The sequence below is a fragment of the Dipodomys ordii genome, unplaced genomic scaffold, assembly GCF_000151885.1.
Source record: "Dipodomys ordii isolate 6190 unplaced genomic scaffold, Dord_2.0 Scaffold152, whole genome shotgun sequence".
Lineage (NCBI taxonomy): Eukaryota > Metazoa > Chordata > Mammalia > Rodentia > Heteromyidae > Dipodomys > Dipodomys ordii.
In genome coordinates, this window is record NW_012267368.1 from 5,818,381 (window position 1) to 5,838,739 (window position 20,359).

Below are 20,359 nucleotides of genomic sequence, written 5' to 3' on the forward strand. Positions count from 1 at the left end.
CACACACACCATCACAAAAACACATTAAGCAAATAACAATGGCCCAGCATGCCCTTCTCCCTGCTTGCCTGTTTGGGAGGTCCCCCTATTTGGGAGGTCCCCAAAGCTGTATCTGACCCAGCTGCTGAAGCAATGGCCAGGACAGGAAGGAGGGAATGAGTCGAGTCACTGTGTTAATGGTGAGCAAATGTCACCCCCCCACACCCACCCACGCAGCAGCAGAGCTGAGAGCAGAGCCTCTTGTGCTGTTCCTGGTAGGAACAACAAATCGAAGGGCAGATCCTGAGCGATGATTTCTCACACAGTCTAACTAAAATCAGGTGAGAAAGAGACAGAACAAGATGTGGCCAGACTTTCTGAGAACGGATGAGTGAAATATCGTGGCCAGCAAAACCCGGTGTGGCTGGCTCCACAGTGGGAAATGTCATCTGCTGAGGGAATCTGCAGTGTGTCTAACACAGAGGGGCCCACCAACCAGGAAACACAAATGAGGAAAAAGAAAACATCAGCTACGGTTTGTTCCAATGACTCTTGCATAGAAAAACTGCAATGTACTGAGGTTCAGACACTATTTAAATAGAAGACCAAATGACACTATTTTTATTAACAATATAACTTCATAGATCGTTTGAATTAGCAAAGCAGAAATGTTTTATAGTTTTCTCAAATATGGTGTGGATCTACATAGCCTCCTCTGTGTTAATGCATGGGAGAGCTGTCCTGTGCTGGACAAGAACCTCAGAATCCCTGGGCTTCTTCAAGTGGGACACCCTGTGTCTGAGGTCTAGAGGCTGAGCTTCTGAGGATGGGATGGAAATGCCAAACTGCCATGTTTCATAGTGCAAAGGGAAATTAAGTGTCATTCCAGTCCATCAGATAGGGAAACTGAGGCCCAGAAAAATTCAGTAGCTCTCCAAGGCTACAAAGCCATTGAGGGTCTTTCCTCTATGTAATAAAAAAGTGATCTGTTCTATGTTCTCATACTAAAACTGAGAGTTGTTTATCTTTAGAATTGGAGAATGTGGTGGGCATTCATGCCTACAACTTAGCTACTCATAAGGCTGAGGTATGAGGATCTCAGTTCAAAACTAGCCCAGGGAGGAAAGTCTGGAATTGGAGACTCATCTCCAGTTAACAAAAAAAAAAGCCAAAGGTGAAGCTATGTCTTAGGTGGTAACCTTGAGCAAAAAAGCTAAGGAACAGCACCAAGGCCCTGAGTTCAAGCCCCAGGATGATGATGAAGAAGGAGGACAACTGGAGGAGGATGTAGAGGAGGACAACTAGAATACAAATCTCATTTCTTAGAAAACTTTATTGGTATAATAGAAGACGTGTTAGAGTAAAATATTGTTGGAATTAAATTGTTCTTATCTTTGTTGCTTTGGGCAATCTCACCTTTTATATCTCTGCACACATTCTGTAAAATATAATTTATTTTTTTCCTCAAGTGATCTAAAATTTCTGGAGCCTGCTAATCAAGTATGTTTCCTATCTAGGAAGTGTCTCAGACGTGACTACTTGTCGATAAGTGGCTGGAGTTATGAATCTTTTCATACTATATGGGAGCCAAATGTGGTAAATTTCTTTGCAATTATTGCCATGGAGATAAAAAATCTTTTCAAAGTAAAAAGAGGATGATGTAAAATAACTAAGACAGAAGTTATACTTCTGACCATGATGTTATTCCATTCCATTTTACCTGACTTGACTGTGTCAAATTTAGTTTTATTAGATACTTTCTCATTTATGAAAAACTGAAGCAAAATTTAAAAAAGAAATGGGTGAATTTCCCACTGCACTTAGTTAGGGCTTTCATTTTTAATTTCTTATTCTTAAGACTTAAAATATTCCTAATTACCTCCTTCATATCCCATCTCCATAGTCCATCTTCTTTCTATTCAATTTCAAGTCTATTCAATCAGCTGAACCACCAGCAAGAAGAAGATAGCTGGGAAAGGAAGGGCCAGCCTGAGAGTGCTGTGTAATCGCAGGCTCCGACTGCCAGGCAGCCAGCTGTAGGGGAATCTCCATGCTGAGTTCCATAGTGGTTGGGCTAGTTTACATTCCCACCTTGAGGGGTTCTTTTTCCCGTCCTGAGTGTTTCTTGTCACCCTAGCCAGTGTTCATTGTCGTTTTACTGATTTTCCTGAAAGGCTGCCATTGACTGAAATGTGATGGAATCTTAATGCAGTTCTGATTTGCCTTTCCTTTACAACTAAGGATGTTGAGCATTTCTTTGTGTACCTAGTGGCTGTATTTCTTTTTACCAGACTGTCTGTTCCATTTGCTTTCCTATTTACTAACGGGATTATTTGTTCTGTTGTTTAATTTTTGCATTCTTTGCAATTCTGCATATGAATCTTTATTTGTTGAATAACTAGTGAAGATTTTCTCACATTCTGTGGGTTGTCTCGAGTTTAACCCTAATCTATGAGAAAGCACATTTCACTGAAGTTTTTCACTTATTATCATAGTAGATATAAGCTAATGGGAGACAGCGTTGGTAATAAGTCCAAAGAAATGAAGACCAAAATTGTTGATTCTAGTTTGAGAGGGAAGTCTGAGTGTTCATGCATTGACTTCAGTGAATGCATGGAAACACATGGAATCATAGCGTTTTGTTGGCAGTTGTGTACTGGATATTGAAATAATGAGACCATGAAAATACAAGTAACATATATACACAATATTAAGGTATCTTCAGAACCACAAAAAGACTTTTGTGTGTGTGCTGATACCAGAGCTTGAGCTTAGGACCTCTTGCCCTCTTGTTGGCTTTGTCACAAAGCTAGCACAACTCCACTTTGAGCTTTCTGCTAGTTAATTGAAGATTAGTCTCACAGACTTTCCTGCCCAGGCTGACTCTCAACTTCAACTCTCAGGTCTCAGCCTCCTGAGCAGATAGGATTACAGCTGTGAGTCACCAGTGTCCATTTGTACAGAGATATGGTTCCTTGATTTCTTAATTAATGATAGAAAGCTGAAAGGACATGGCTTCTGGAGTCCTGCAGACCTGGATGAGCCTGTGTCTGACTCAGGAAATGTTATTGAGTCTCTCCAGGTATCTGACCTGCAGTTTCAGAACCAAGCCCAGAGCCATGATTGGGAATAAATAAGTGTCAAGTAGCCAGCCAGAGTCTACACATAGCATTTAGAATTAACTAAATTTTTTTTGGTCAGTCATGGGGCCTGGGTGCTATCCCTCAGCTCTTCAGCTCGAGGCAAGTGCTCTACTTCTTGAGTCACAGTGCCACTTCTGGTTTTCTGGTGGTTATTTGGAGATAAGAGTCTTACAGAGTTTCCTGCCTGGGCTGGCTTTGAACAATGGTCCTCATATCTCAGCCTCCTGAGTAGCTAGGATTACAGGTGTGAGTCATCAGCACCTGGCTAGTTACTAATTATTATAATATGCTTACAATAATAACTTAAACTATAAGACTCAATAAAACCATCTAGTCCCCAAACTGTGGAAAGATTTAGCAATTTTTAGAGCCCCATAGAGACTTTGTGGATTTGTCATCCAGCACAGTGGTGCAGGTGTGTGGCCAGCCAACAGCCCCTGGGGAGATGAAATCCATCCTGTGGCTCCACCCAACGGTAGTGTCAGCACAAGGCTGCAGCAGATAGGGACCAGGTCTTCTCCTTTGTGAGTAAGTTCCAAATCTGCCTCCTAGTGGCCCTGGCCCCTGACTCTGAGGAGCCCCACTGTTCTTTGGCAGTTTGGAGGTGAAGATAAGGGTTTGCTTTTCTCTCCAGTTAGTAAAGTTCCATTTATAAAACGAATGTACTGTAGTTGGCTCCCCCAAACGTATCTGTGTGTCAAAGGGCATGCTAAAACAGTTTGCACCTTTCCTCTTTTTGACTTCAGATAAATGCCTGCAAAGCCAGTGATACCTTAGGACTGAGCTATTTATAACAGGATGACAAGACACTTCTGAAAATGTTCTATGGTTTCCAAATGCTTCGTGAGGAGACTTTATTCTTCCTCCTTCCATTCCTTGATGTTCTGAAAAATGTCAGGTCACCGTATATCCAGGCTCTATTTTAAGCCTCAAGAAAGCGATCCTTTGAATCAGTAGACCCAGATTTAATTTCAGCTCCGTTAGTTTGTATTTCCATTTCCTTTAAAAGTATTTGCCCTTGTTGTGCTGTTAGTAAGAAGTCTAATGTAAGACACAATTTTATGTCTTAAAAATTCAGCCGGGTAACTTGAAATATTGGAAGGGAGGGAGCTTTGCTGTTACAATCCTAGCTACTCAGGAGATTGAGATCTGAGAATCACACTTCAAAGCCAACCTGGGCAGGAAAGTCCAAGAGATTCTTATCTCCAGTTAACTACCAGAAAACCAGAAGTAGTGCTGTGGTAGAGTGCTTGCCTTGAGCTTTAGAGAGCTTAGGGACAGTGCGCAGGCCCAGAGTTCAAGCCCCACAACCAACAAATAATAATAATTTATTATTATTTAACATAATTATTATTATTTTACATCATAATAAATTATTACTATTATTGAATTGACATTTTTTTCTTGGGTAAGATTTTCCTAGCCAAGAATAACGGGACAATGCTAAGATTTTTTGATTGCTTAGAAATTGTTTATTGGGTGAAAGACTTGAACAATAATGAACTCATAATGGAACACCTCAAAAAATAATTGACAATTTTCTCTCTAGTATGATAAAAAATCTTGCAATTTTTGTATGTCTGTGTTTTTCTTCTTGGAGATATTTCTCTTCTTTTTTTTTTTTTCATGCTGGTGCTGGGGCTTGAACTTTTTCTTAGCTTTTTTGCTGAAAGCTGTTGTTCTACTGCTTGAACCGTAGCTCCACTTATGGCATTTTGTTGGTTAATTGAAGAGTGTCAGGACCTCCCTCTCCTGGGCTGGTTTCAAACCACAGTCCTCAGAACTGAGCTTCCTGGGTATCTAGAATGACAGTGTGAGCCTCTTCCACCAGGCTCACAAATGGTTTTCGAGCAGAAGTGAAGGCAGTCCTGTGCAAACTTGGGAGAATTCTTTTTCAGAAGAGGGAGCAGAAAGTGCACAGCTTGTGCATGAATTTCCAGTGGATCTGGAGAGGAGGTATGGCAAGCTGAGATGGCAGGTGGAGGGGCGCAGAGGCCCCGAGGGTGAGGCCTGTCGCTCACTCAGAGTCAGCCTTCACTATAAGGACCCTCATTTGTCCACTGTGAAACCCACGTGGCTTGTTTTACTGAAACTGTGGAGAGCAGTTCATAGGTGATCTTAGGACCTCCTGCCCTGCCAGCATCCTGCCAGCCCACGCCCTCCCGACCACAACGAGACCCATACGGGAAAATCACCTCTGTGACCCCTCTGCCCGGGTTCCATGTGGATCCTAGTGCCAAACGTGGAGTGCAGCATTTAGGATTAATTGATCCAGGGAGAACGAGCCCTCCTCCATGCCCGAAGCCTGGGGCCTGCTGAGTGGGAGCAGTGGACCTTCGTGGGGGCACCTCCTTGCTGGCCTGCCCCTGTGTTGAGGAGTGGTTGTAGAGATCTGGTTAGGGTTATTTCTCTTCACGCGACGCCCTCTTGGTATCATGCCAGCCTATTGGCTTTATAAAGGCAGGTATGGTTTTATTCCTTTTTGTTGTTGTTGGTCATGGGGCTTGAGTTCAGGTATCATGTGTGGTCTGCCCTTCAATACAGTGTGTAGTCTTTGCTATCTTTTCTTTTTTAATTGTTTAGCCAGTGACATAGTGTTTTGTCTGTTTGCCTCAATTTCTTTCTTTCTAAGCAGTGGGAATACCATTTATTAAAGTATGTCCAAGTATGGCATAACCTTTTGTGTATGTCAAAATGTAAGGCAACTTACAATTCGTAGAAAAATGGAGACCCACTATTCTCATTTAGAAGGACATTTTCAATAGCTTTAATATTTTTGTGTGTGTGCAGGTCCTGAGGCTTGACTGAGGTCCTTGGCACTCTCTTAGCTTTTAGGCTCAAGGCTGGTGCTCTACCACTTGAGACACAGCTCCAATTAAGGCTTTTTGGTGGCTCATTGGAGATAAATATCTCATAGACTTTCCTGCTCAGACTGGCTTTGAACCATGATCCTCAGAGCTCAGCCTCCTGAGTAGCTAGGATGACAGGCATGAGCCTGGCCAGCAATAAGTTTTGTGTGAAACATATTTAAGTACCTATAATACTAAATACTGTAAGCTGTTCAAAAGCAAGGACTATGTGCATTCTTTCCTTAGTCTCCAGCAACCAGCATACAGTCTGCGCAGAACATTCATGCAGATATTTGTCATTGACAGGAGAGTTTCTGTCATCTGTTTCCCCAGCTCTTTGTGATCCTCACTGGCAGGTGTGTTCTCACTAAAGCTTCGATTGCGATTGATTCCAGCGTCTTGTATTTCAAATACAAGATTCTGAAGGATTTAAAGTTTCATCACCTGGAGCCTAAACATTGCAATAGGGATGTGAATATTGCCATGTGCAGTGGTTAAAATTTTATAACAAGTGCTTGGATATTTTTTGTCCCTGGAAGTTTTGACATCAAATAAAATTTATGTGCATATGTCCTGATGGATATAAATTAGGTTTCTTTAATATGTGCTTCGGGAATTTTGATCTAGAGAATCTTACAACATTTAAGGGGGATTATAGTGGCATAAGCTTCTTGACAGTCCTGTGTATTTTCAGTTACTTGTTTCTCAGCCATGATGCAAGCTTGAGGGTTTTCTTCCTCTGCCATTACCCTCTTTAAGAGGATGCATTTGAGACTCTGGTTATCCCAGAATGTCTTCAGAAGATTGGATCCTATATGTGTATGTGTGTGTGTGTGTGTGTGTGTGTGTGTGTGTGTGTGTGTGTGTCTTTCTGTCTGTCTGTCTGTATGTATGTATTTTGGTACGCAGGCTTGAACTCAAGACCATATGAGTCTCAGGGATCTGTCTCCCTGAGCTAGCTCTGAATTTCAGTTCTTATATTTAGCCTTCTGAGTAGCTATGCCTACAGGCATGAACCACCAGCATCCTGCTTGGTCATATAAATATATATATATATATATATATGTATATATGCCCCATATATATTTATTTATATGGCTATATATAAATATATATGGGGGGTCGCTCATGGGGCCTCAGGTGCTGGGTGCTGTCCCTAAGCAGGTTTTTGCTCAGGATTAGTGCCATAGCTCCACTTCCGATTTGGGGATGGTTAGTTAGAGATAAGAGTCTCATGAACTTTCCTGCCTCAGCTGGCTTCAAATCTCCATCTTCAGCCAGCTGAATAGCTAGGGTTCCAGGTGTGAGCCACTAGAAGCTGGTGGGTCCTATATCAAGAAATGTTTAAACTGTGGACTCAATTACTCTTAAGTTATTGGCTGATCATAGTACAAATGAGATTATAATTGTATTTGCGTATTTCTCTGTGTGAGTTTAATCATCCGTTTTCTCCCTTTAAGGTCTTTGACGTGAGTTAGACCAGCCAACTGACAGGTTTCTCATTAGTCGTACATCCACCAAGAGTGGTGAATGTTTGAAAGCCAGTTCACCACTCTGTCCACAGGGAGTGGTGTTTTCTCAGTGTGATGGCAAGTGCCTCAGACAGTGCTAATTAGGTCTTTCCTGGGAAAATTCATCCTGACAGGTTTCAAGAACATTTTCCCCACTGAGAGTACAAGTGTGCTGAATTATTGATGTCCTTGTACCAGTTTTTTTTTAAAACCATAGTTCTTGGTGAAAGATGAAATAGGTCTTACTTTCTCTTTTATCCCTCCTGGGAGATACGATCCATTTTTCTGCAAGAAAAACAGATATTATATTCAGTAAAATATAAATGTAAGGTGAAAAATGTTTTACACATATATAGAGACAGATGCTGGTGGCTCATGCTTGTCATCCTAACTACTCAGGAGGCTGAGATCTGACAGTCATGGTTAGAAGAAAGTCTAGGTGGATAACTCTGTGAGACTTTTATCTCTAGTTAACCAGAAAAATCCAGATGCAGAGGTGTGGGTCAAGTGATAGCCTTGACCAGAAAAGCTCTCCTAAGACAGTGCCTAGACTCTTGAGTTCTGAGTTCCATTCTAGGACCAACACACACACACACACACACACACACACGACTTTGAGAAAACCAGCATACCACTTTTTCTTACTCATTGTGAAAGTTAAAGCATAAATTTTATTTTTTAAACAAACTAGAAGAGGGATTCCTAGAGGCCAGGGCAGGAGGAAGAGCAGGGAGAGAGGCACTGCTTCCAGACCAAAATGGCATTAGATGGGAGGGGTGAGCCTACTGCAACTCATCTTAGATCCCTAAATAACTGGAAGACCAGGCCTCTAACACACAGAAACAGTAAAGGTCTGAAAAATGGACATGCTAACCACACTGACTCGATCATTACACATTGTGCATATGAATAAAATCACCATACTGTGTCACATAAACATGTACAAATGTTATATCAATTACAAACAGATTGTGGTGGAGGAAGATAAATGAAGAGAGGAAGGTGGGAAAATGCAGTTGTAATACTCAGTGCACACTTGTGAACATGGAACCATTTCTTAACTTGAGGGGGGAGAGATAGGGTTGGGAGTGATGTGGAAGAAGGATGGAAGGGTGACAGGAATCAGGATGCATTATACTCATAAACTGACCTGTTGAACTGAAACCCCTTTATACAACTACTTAAAGATAATTAAAGACTCTTGAAAAGCAAACTATAATAGGAAAGAACAATTATCTTAATTGTGAATGATTTGAATATTTACACCAAAGCCTGTATGTAATTCTGTGTTAATGCAGCATCATCATTTACTCAGTTGTGGCTGAGTGGAAGGGAAGTTAGGCAGCAATGCCACAAAAACTAATCTGATTTGAAAAGCCATGTTGTTGACTTTGAGGGTCCTTGCAGAGAAAAGATGGGGAAACGAAAGAGGGAAAGGAAAGGAAAGAAAATGAGTCAAAAGAAAGGGAAAGAAAAATCAAAAGAAACAAGGAAAGGGTAGAGAAGATGGAGAAATTCTCGAAAGATTTGGAAATGTTAAGAGCCTAACCCAGATGCAAGGCAGCAGTGTGGATTGGTACTCCCCAGCTCCGAGCCTGTTCCAGACGGCCTGTGTGGAGCCATGCCTGGCCCCACACCTCACAGACCACCAGGCTGGCCCTCTATGCCACTTGGCATTGCTGACATTGATGTACTTTTTTTGTTTATTTGTTTGTCAGTAGTGAGGCCTAAACTCTGGGCCTGGGCACTGTCCCTCAGCTCTTCAGCTGAAGGCTAGTGCCCTATCACTTGAGCCACAGTGCCACTTCCGTCTTTTTTCTGCTTATGTGGCGCTGAGGAATCACACCCAAGGCTTCGTGCATGCAAGGCAAGCACTCTACCACTGAGCCACCTTCCCAGCCCTCATTGATGCACTTTTAAATACCCATTAAGATATAAAAATTTCTGGGTGCCAGTGGCTCATGCTTATCATCCTAGCTACTCAGGAGGCTGAGATCTGAGGATTGCAGTTCAAAGCCAGCCTGGGCAGGAAAGGCTGTAAGACTCTTACCTCCAATAAACCACTCAGAAAACCAGAAGTGGTGCTGTGGCTGTAGTGGTAGCGTGCTAGCCTTGAGCTGAAGAGCTGAGGAACAGTGCCCAGGCCCAGCGTTCAAGCCCCACGACCCTCCCCCCAAAAAAGATATAAAAATTCACTTAGGATACGGTGTATTTCCTGCATGTGTCATTCATTCCTCACATATACTGTTTTTCACATATATCATAGATCTGAAAATATAGTAAGCCTTGACAACATCAGAAATCTTACTTCTGTTTCACGATGTAAGAAAAGAGCCCTATATTTCCCCAGATCATCTGTCCTGTGTTTCTGCGTAATGAACACCCGGAGCTCAGCTGCGGGTGCCAGTCAAGGCCCTGTCTCCTCTTCCCTGACATTTCCTTGCAGCCTGGCTCAGGCAGAACTGATGCTGGGTGTGTGGGAGCGGGAATGGTGGAGGAGGGAAGGGGAGGGTGGAGGGAGTGGGAAATGGTGGAGGAGGGAGCAGGGGATGGTGGAGGGAGCCGGCTGTGTCCACAGGCCCATGCCATGCAGAGACTGGTTAGACACTTGCTTCATTCTGTGGGTTGGGGGCCGCATTCCATCCATGCCTTGCCTGCATCCTCATCACTGCTCTCAGCAGCAACTAGACCATCTGTCAGATAAGTACCAAGTGCCCAGCACTTACCATCTTCTCTGCTAATGCTCCCAGGGGCCGTGTGTTTACGACTCCTGCATCTAATTTAGGGTGCACGTGCTCCATGGTTGCACGTCATCCTGGAGAGGTCATGTTCTCTCTTATTGTGGAAGCTTGTGGATGACATTTCCTGAAATAGGGATTGCTCAGTTTCCTATTCCTGATAATAGTACACTCTATAGCCTTGAACATAGCAAATGTGCTGGATAAAGTCACTGACTCGTTTAAATAAAATTATCTATTGTGAGAGCCTCTTGGTTTCATTTTTTAAAAATTCTATTGAATACAACATACTTCAGAAAAATACATGTACCACAAGGTACTGATGACACCAGATGGAGCATCAAGAACCCTCAGCAGGAGACTGGTGGCTCACACCTGTAACCCTAGCCACTTAGGCTATGATCTGAGGTTCACAGTTCAAAGCCACACTGGGCAAGAAAGTCCATGAAACTTTTATCTCCAAATAACTAGCAAAAATCCAGAAGTGAACCTGTGGCTCAAGTGCTCGCTGTGAGCAATAAAGCTCAGGGACCGCATGTAGACCCCGAGTTCAAGCCCCAGGACTGGCACAAATCACAGTGAGTTAAGTGAACTCTTTCAGAGTATAAAATTTTTAGAAGGTTTTGTAAGACATTATCAAATACTTCATATGAAAAAAATGGAAAAATTAGAAAGTGGGAGAAGGCAGGAAGGGAAGGCATTAGCATTTGTTGCTGTCACCAAGTGCCAGACATTGTGGTGGATTTTCATTGTGCGCACACACCATAAACTTTGTCATGTGTATTTTTAACTGTGCGGTTTATCAGTGCTAAGTGCACTCAGGTATTATGGCTGACACAGACCCTCAGGTGTCTCCAGCTTCAGATACCAGAAGCTGCCCGCTGGTCACCTCCCTTCACTCCTCCTCCAAGTACCAGGAACAGCTACGTGGTGTCTGACTGTGAATTCAAATACTATAGACCCCTCGTATAAATGGAATAATACAGTGTTTGTTTTCCTATGGCTGGTGTATTTTATACAATGTCCTCAGGTTTCTTCCATGGTGTATCATGAGACAGAATTTCAGTCCTTTTTAAGACTGAATAACATTTCTTCTGTGTGTGTATACATTTTGTTTTTCCACTGTCTATTGATGGCTTTTTTCTTTTATTTGGTCCATCCTGGTGCTTGAACTCAGGGCCTTGGCACTGAACCCAAGCTTCTTTTGCTCAAGGCTAGCACTCTACTACTTGAGCCACAGTGCCACTTCTGGTGTTTTTGGTTTAGGTGGTACTGAGGAATCAAACCCAGGGCTTCCTTCATGCAAGGCAAGCACTCTACCATAAGCCACATTCCCAACCCCTTTTTTTCATTGATTCCTTCTCTAGATCTTGAGAGCAGTGCTGTGTGAATGTGGTTGGGCCGATTGATATCTCTTCTTGACTCTGCTTTAATTTACCAGAGACCTGACTGTGGGGTCCCAATGAGCCCGACTCATTTGCCTGCACCACAGCGGTCCACAGAGACTCAGAGCAGTGAGGAGGCTTTGGCCACATGGAAGAGGGCAGGTCTGCTAACTTCCTCATGCCAACACCTTTGAGGGTCAGATGGTGGCCCAGGGATCAGTCAGGAGAGGAACTGAGCAGGGTCCCAGACACAGCAGCCCACACCTCAGCCGTGCTCATCAGGGCTGGTTCTGAGAGGTCTATTGCTACCTGTGCCCGCAGGGAGACACGACTCAGAGAGAAGTGACTCAAAGAGCAAATTGGAGTTGGCTGCCGCAGGGGCCATAACCTCTGTATCCAGCAATGACGGTCACCTCTACATCGAGGCGTGCCTGTCACCTTTAGGACAACTCCAGTGGTCAGGGACAGGACACTGTGAAACCTAGAGGACAATAGTTTGTTGGTTTATGTCTCTGTAAGTCTCAAAAATTCATAGTTACTGCAGGTGTCCTAAGCCTCCAAAGGGGAGGAAAGATAGGATGTAAATTTTTGGCTAATCTCCCTCATACTACTAGTTGTTTAGGCAGATACCTCTTTACGGCAGACACAGCTATGAAGGACAGTGCATGGGGAGAGGGATGGGTAGGAGGTGGCGCCGCCCTCTGCATCTGGCCGTTAGAGACCCGAAGGCTCGAGGGAAGGAGTGCAGCCTGGAAAGCAGCCTCTGAGTCCTGCAGACCTGAAGTCTCTAACTGTGTTTCCAGATCGTATAGTATTCTACTTCTCATTTTCTGAGAAACTGATATTTGCTACATTCACTGTATCATTTTAGAATCCAACCCAACAAGGTACCGAATTCCAATTTGCTGTCCTTGTCAACATGTGTTATTTTCTGTTATTTTTCTAATCAGAGAGTGTGTAGTAAGGCTTTCTTTCTTTCTTTTTTTTTTTTTGTTCTGGTCGTGGGGCCTGAACTCTGGGCCTGGGCGCTGTCCCTCAGCTCTCAGCTCAAGGCTAGCACTCTACCACTTGAGCCACAGCACCACTTCTGGCTTTTTTCTTTTTGCTTATGTGGTGCTGAGGAATCGAACCCAGGGCCTCAGGCATGCAAGGCAAGCGCTCTACCACTGAGCCACCTTCCTAGCCCCCTGGTAAGGCTTTCTTTGTTAACCATTCCTTCAAGAAACCTGTGGCCAAGTATGAACAGGACTTTATAACAGAGAAATCTTGTCATGATATGGCAGAGATTCTGGTCCGGGCACTTCTCAACTTGACAGTGAATATTTTCTCAAAAGTTCCACATCATCACAAACCAACCTAACTCTTTGGTTCTGAACCTTGTTTGTGAGGCACAGGAGTTCTGCAGGATTTCCTGACTGGTGAGAAATGCAGATTCCTGGGTCTCACCCCAGGCCTTCTCAACCAGAAACTCTTAGCAGGGTTCTGATGCAGGTCAGGCCCAAGACCACAGGGCTGAGATCAAATTGTTCTTAATGACCTTTCCCCGATGCCAGACAGGAAACTCTGCTGTTGAGTGCTGCGAGGTTTCCGAGGGAGCTCATCAGGGTCAGTCTGTTCTGTGCTTTGTGCCAGTTTTAGGAAAGAGTTGGCTTAGCCAGTGCCTACATTTGGAGCTTTGTGCCGATTAATTCATCAGAGTTGCTTTAGAACAAATGGCCCCGGAGAACAGCCTGTCCCAGCTCAGCTGTCATCCAGGCTTTGTGCCCTCCATCGCCCCACAGCCTCGCGGACACCCCGCAGAGACCCACAGAGGACGCCTCAAAATGAGCAACTTGAGCTTCAACGTAGAGGAAAGACCAAGAACAAGAGTAAGGGCCTATTTCCTGGGTGTCATGATTAAGAATAAAATACTCCTCACGTTGTACTACTTAAATAAGAAAACTCACCAAGCCAGAAAGTTACAATTAGTATTAAGTCGGCCTTTTCTTTTCTGTAATGTTTGTAAATGAAAAGGTCTTTGGTTCATCATTTTTTTAAATGCCAGTACAAGGGCTTGAACCGAGGGCCTTGGAACTGTCCCTGAGCATTTTCACTCAGGGCTAGCATTCTGCGCTGTGAGCAGCAGCTCCGCTTCCTACTGAAAAGGTCTTTGGAGGAATAGGAGACTGCACAGATGAGACAGTTCACCCCAGGGGGTGTCTCTCCCTGTGGGGGGACCACGCTATCAGGGTGAGCCAGGACTACAAGGTCCATGGCCCCAGCTGCCCTCGCCTGCTATGGGGATTGCTCCCAGTCCTCCTCTCCCCCTCCTCTCCTCGCCACCCCCCCAGGTCTTCTCCAGCTCCAAGCACCCCCAGACTCCAAGGCCCTCCCCAGGTTCCGAGGCCTCCCCCCAGTTCTGTGCCCCCCCGGCCCTGAGGCCCCTCCTCCCCAGGCTCTGACACCCTCCCCAGGCTCCAAGGCTTCCCCCAGGCTCTGAGCACCCCCCCACACAAGCTCTGAGGCCTGGATTCGAAGTCCCAGACCACCCTCCCCATTCTAGGACAGAGCTAGGAAAGAAACCTCCACATGCTCTGTAAAGGATGTTTCAAAATGTATTTCCAATTAACCAGCAATAAGCCAGAAGCAGAGGCGTGGCTCCACTGGTGGTGAGGTGCCAGCCTTGAGCGGATAGCTGAATGAGCACTCAAGGCCCTGAGTGCAAGCCTAAAAAGAAAAATGGATCTGCAGCAGCCTCCAGCGGTGGTGAAGCTGGCACTAGTGTGCACCGGTACAGAGGCACAGGAATCTGGGAGCTCTGCCTTCATGCTGAGACAGGTGGTTTTGTTCTTCCTCTAAAACATAGCTCCATGTTTTCTTGCAGTATCTGACACCCGATGTGTCATAAACATTAACTCTGTGATAAAACTGGATCGACAGCCTGATTATTTTCCTCCACTTCTTGCCTAAATCAATATCTGTTTTTTTGTTGGTTATAAACTTGGAATAGTTGTTTGTCTGTCTGTGTCCTTTGAGTATAGGGGAACACAAACCAGACTTAACCCTCTGGCACTACCTGACACATACTTAATGGAAGAAGACCCCCCTCCTTAGATACATGCATTTTGTTTCTTTGTTCTCTTATGAATTAATAAATTACAGTGCTTCTATCTTCTGAGTAAACCTTTATCACTGATTAGGCCTCAAAGGCTAATTGAATTTATATTTACTAAAAGACCTAAAAGACTAATTTTTCCAAAAATGTACATTTCAAGAATTGAAAATGGTAAGCATGCATATAACTTCAAAATTATTATCTGTTATTTTTAAGTAGTTGTACATAGGAGTTTCAGTTCATCATGTCACTTTATGAATCCAATGTATCTTGATCAATGACCCTACCCACATAACTTGCATCTTTACCTGGCACTTTGAGAGCAAGGAAGCCAGTGAATGAAGGGAGCCTTTCTGTGTGTATATTTGTACTTCTCAAAAGGAAAACCTATAGAAAAGACTGTTTAAGTATCACTGAGCCTTAATTGTGTATAAATGTTCTATCAAAGTGGTAATCAAATGTGATTACTAACCATGAAATAAAACTACAATATTTAGGAAACATGCAGTAATAAATGCTTCCCATTCAAAATGTATGCTTTTAAACCTAAGCTTACCTTCCAAGTTTGGAAAAAGACTTTATAACAAATAACTAAACAAAATGTTCTTAAATAACAATTACTTAAGCTGGGTGCCAGTGGCTCATTCCTACACTCCTAGCTACTCAGGAGGCTGAGATCTAAGGGTACCAGTTCAAAGCCAGACCGGGTAGGAAAGTCCGTGAGACTCTTATCTTCAATAAGCCACTCAGAAAACTGGAAGTGTCGCTGTGGCTCAAGTGGTAAGAGCACTAGCTTTGAGCTGAAGAGCTCAGGGACAGCTCCTTGCAAAGTTCAAGCCCCATGACCGACAAAAAAAATAACAGTTACTTAAACAGGTTACCACAGTCTATTTCCCTATCCTTACAATTGGAATTTAGTTGGTTGTGAACTTGGATTAGTTAAGATTAAAAAAAGATGAATCCTAGTGCATGACACTATGTATTCTGGGTTCATTTATCCAAAGGGAAGAAAAATGCTGGTTAACACACCTTAGACATAATGTATAATGAAGTCTCTAGCACAACACTTCCAAACTTTGCTGGTATGGGATTTACTTGGAATATTTCTTTTCTTTTCTTTTTTTTTTTTTTTTTTGGTCGGTTGTGGCGCCTGTACTCTGGGCCTGGGCACTGTCCCTCAGCTCTTTAGCTCAAGGCTAGCACTCTACCTACTTGAGCAGAGTGCCACTTCCAACCTTTTCTGCTTAAGTGGTGCTGAGGAATTGAACCCAGGGCTTCATGCATGCAAGGCAAGCACTCTACCACCAAGCCAACTTCCCAGCCCTAGTTGGAGTATTTCTAAAAGGCAGCATCTTTGCCCTAGCCCCAGAGGTTCTAAACCAGTAATTTAAGATCCAGAATGTTTATCACACAAATACATGCTCAGCTAACTCCTAGGAAATTAAAAGAGCACATGCCTTTTTGAGAAATCACATTAATTTTTTTAGTGCATATTGTATGTCCTATTTCATCTGAAGGCACCGATTTAGCAGCTAAAATGCTGGCTTGGGGTCATCTTTCGGATGTTTTGTACTGGACGGAACTTCCCACAAAAGACAAGATCTCTTTCACCGTGGATGTGAAGATCTGTCCATAACTTGTACAGTTCATTCATGTTTCTGAGCCCTATGGCCTCTGGAATGGTTTTGCTTTAACTTGTGTTTCTTTCTTTTTTTTTTTTTTGCTATCTTCCATATTGCCACTAATATTGTTGTACATATTAAAATGAAATTAAATCAGTGAATTTATTATGTTTTCTTCTTTTTCTAGGGAAGACGAGGCAAAACAGGACCCCCGGGAAAGCCGGGACCCCCAGGACCCCCCGTGAGTAAAGTGTGGAGTGGCCATGCCTGAGTCTGTGCCCATTTCTGTGTTCCCTAGGGACTGCTCTTCAGAATCATCTACAAAATTGGCTTTCTGTGCTTGATGGAGAGCTTCCCACGTTCCTACAGATAGGAATTAGATATTGTGTGCTCCCAACGAGGGAACATTTCCTAATTTTAACACCATGTATGGAGCAGTTCATGTTGAGGAAAGCTCAGAGAGATAAAACTTAGAATAGCTGGAAGATAGCAAGGAAAGGCAGCTCTCTGGAGGCTCAGAGGCTTGGCTCCCAGCGTGACTTTGTCCAGGGCCTCAGGAGAGCACTCTTCCTTTGGGGATTGGGAAGTGTTCTCTAAATCAAAGGCATGCTGTCATTTAGGGGAGTGTGAATAAAGATGAAAAGAAAGGGAAATGAACTGGAAAGTCTCTCAGGGCCTAAAGCAATTCAAAGTAATTAAAAGGCTTCAACAATCTTATAACTCTTTGTTCTGAGGCCAAATTTATAGCTTCCCAATTTCTTAAGAAATTTGTGTACCAAAAAGCCAAGTTGTTTGCAAAAAAAAAAAAACTTTCTACAACTTTCCATTAACTAATAAGGTGTGCGTATGTCTGTCTGTTTATGTGTGTGTGTGAGAGAGAGAGAGGGAGAGAGAAAGAGAGAAACAGAGAGAGGACAATACATGAAATATTAACTGTCCTATGGAACAAAAATAAGAGAATATTTACCAAAAATAATTTTAAGTTGTCTTTGAGTCAGTTTCATGAAAGATTATATATATATTTTTAACTATAACTATAATTTTACACATATAACTAGATAAACATAGAACTATAGATATATTACTCAAAATTAGCTCTCCACTATCTAATAGAAATTTCATCTTTAGGGAAAATTTTTGGATTTAGGGAAGGCTTAGTTGCCATTTACACAAATGTAATCTGCATATAATAAAATTATTCTTAATCAGAATGCTTGGAATTCAGGAACAAATAAAGTGGCTACAGGGCAGGCTACAAGCCCCAATGCTAAATGTATTTTCATGAAATACCAATCCACTTTTCTGTTAAAAAGCAGAATTTGTCTATACAGAAGGAAAGCCTCCCAGATTCTCCCAAATACCTCCTGCATCTGTTCTTGCAAGTCTGTTTTCTGTGGATGTGGCTGATTGCACAGAGTGGGCACTTTATAAAACTAGTCCCTTATCCACCTGGCCAGCCCAGGAGGTCAGTGCCCTCCTGAGACCTAGTGGGCTGCGGTGGGGGCGAGGTCTCTGGGCCGGCAGAGCAGGCCTGCTCCGGGAAACACAAACTGCATCACAGGACTTCACTCCCATGAAGTCATCTAACCTAATCACTTCCCAAAGCCCCACCTCCAAGCACCTTTCCCATATTTTGAAATTGCATCTCCAACACATAACATCTGGGAGAAACATTAAGGAGAGATGTTGCAGATTAATGAGACCCTTGAAAAGAAATCAGAATTTAAGGCAGAAAGCAACTTGCTTAGGAAGGACATAACATTCAGAAGTGGGATGGATTAAAGCTGAGTGCATTTATCCCATGCCTCGTTCTGTGTTAGCTATGTCCAGTGGTTCGTGAAACCCTCAGAACTCTCTGGACAAGCAGAAATTGTTCTCACTTTATAATTGGGTGTGTGGTGCTTAGAGATACCACAAAACGTGCTCAAGACTACATAACTAAGGCTTCTAGAAATAAGACCCAGGACTTGATCCCTGAACCTAGCTGACCTCCTAGACCCAGGTAAGTAGCAACTGTCTGTTTATGATGTGACTGGGATCCTACACAAAGAATCATTTGAATTTTAGATGGCAATTTATGGCATTGTCCTAGCCTAGGACAACGAGAAAGTATGTGATGGTGGTGAGAAAATGAATCCCTTTGAGGGCCCTTCTGGATCATTCCCCTGGACATTTGCCTGCCTCCCTGACCTTCTCTGTAAGTTAGAAATAACAGCGCGACCTTCCCCATGCCAAGTATGCTGAGAACGTCCCTTCTGTGTGCAAAGCCTCTGCAAGTGTTTTAAACACTCATTAACATTTTAGGCAGAAGACGATTGTCTGACATGTCCAATAGAAATCACCAACATTTTTCACCTTTACAAATTTCTCAAAATCCAGTTGACAAAAATTGGAATGTTTATCCATGGATTCCTTAAGTAAACCCTCTAAATATGAAATACTTCTTCTATATATGTAAATCCTACTTGAAGAGCTTTAACATTTATTTCCAACTAGCCATGACATTGGTGCGTGGCTTACTCCTGTAACCCTAGCTTCTCAAGAGGCTGAGATATGAGGATCATGGTTAGAAGCCAGCCCAGGCAAGAGTCCATGAGACTCTTGTCTCCCATAAACCACCAAAAAGCTAGAAGTGGAGCTGTAGCTCAAGTCATAGAGAACTAGCTAGCCTTGAGCAAAAAAGCTCAAGATTATCACCAAGGCCCTGAGTTCAATTCCTAGGACTGGTGTGCATGCATGTACATGCACACACACACATGCATGCATGCACACAATAATAATAAATAACACTGAATTTGAATAACTCAATGACCATTTTCTTCTCCTTTAGGTTTAGGGTCTCTTTCTTGCTTGTGGGGTATGATTATCCATGAGCTGAGCTATGGTATTTCATTAATTAAGATACTCTCTAAATCTCCACCTCCTATGCTTTGCACTCTAATAAAAGAAACTTTTCTAAACAGTCTTCCATTAATTTCTGTATTATGACAAAAGTTAGAACATCTCAGGACTTGGAATGCCTTAGTTCTGATCACAGTGCTTTCTTTGGTGAAGGGGAAGCTGCTGGAGATGAGATAGGTTGACTGCATTACAGGAGGCTGTGCATTCCTTAACTTCCAATCCATTATCTCTGTGAGGAGTGTTCATTAAAAACCACATTTATTGTAAGATGTGCTATTATTTCTTGCTATTGCAGGTGAGGCTTTTCATTGTCTTTTTCTAGTATTGTTTTTGTGCACCATCTCCTGGCTGCTGTTTGAATGTCACAGATTTGGTTGAAGATTCCCGGCCGGTACAATGTGGGATGGTGGCACCCCCTGGTGTCAGACTTGAGAACTGCAGGGCAGAGAATGGCCTGTAGGACTGTTGCAGTTGGGGACATTGTTCTGTGTTTGAGGCTTAATTTATAAACCAACACCATTTTATTTTTCAGGGTTGTGGCATTTTCTAGCTATCTTGTGGTAGAATGCACATAGAATATCATCAGCTTGTGAGATGGTTAAGGAGAAAATCGTTCTGAGTTCCTGGGCCTCTGAATGCCCAGGAACCACAAGCCCTGGCAGGAGTCTCCAGCATTAATGCACAGTGAAATGTGCAAGCAATATTGTAGAAAATACATACTATCTTCTTAGTTCTCCCTCATTTTCCTTTTTGTGCTGGTACTGGGCTTGAATTCAGGGTCTGGGCACTGTCCCTGAGCTTTTCAACTCTAGGCTGGTCTCTACCACTTGAGCCACAGCTCCATTTCTGGCTTTTTGGTGGTTCATTGGAGATAAGAGTCTCAAATCCTGCCTTGACTGTATTTGGACCTCAATCCTGAGATCTCCCTCCTAAGTGGGTAGGATTACAAGAATTAGCTACCACTGCCCAGCACAAGTCAGTATTCTAAAATACATTTTAGACTCAAGAATGAAGCAGATGACCTCTATTAACATGTCCTGTGTGTGATTGTATGCATGTTTGAGGCTAATCGTGTCTTGATAGGGTTCCAGTGCACACTCCTGACCTCCTTTCGTGATATGATTGGAGCTTTTGTTT

General features: G+C 43.1%; 1 protein-coding gene across 1 annotated transcript in view; it reads left to right on the forward strand.

Moving 5' to 3' along the window:
* The window catches only part of Col19a1 (collagen, type XIX, alpha 1), a 223,976-nt gene that overhangs the window by 142,174 nt on the left and 61,443 nt on the right, over nucleotides 1-20,359 (forward strand). Inside the window, exon 14 of the mRNA XM_013032266.1 lies at nucleotides 16,509-16,562. Within this exon, the coding sequence (XP_012887720.1) occupies nucleotides 16,509-16,562 (54 nt within the window). The remainder of the gene's footprint in view (nucleotides 1-16,508; nucleotides 16,563-20,359) is intronic.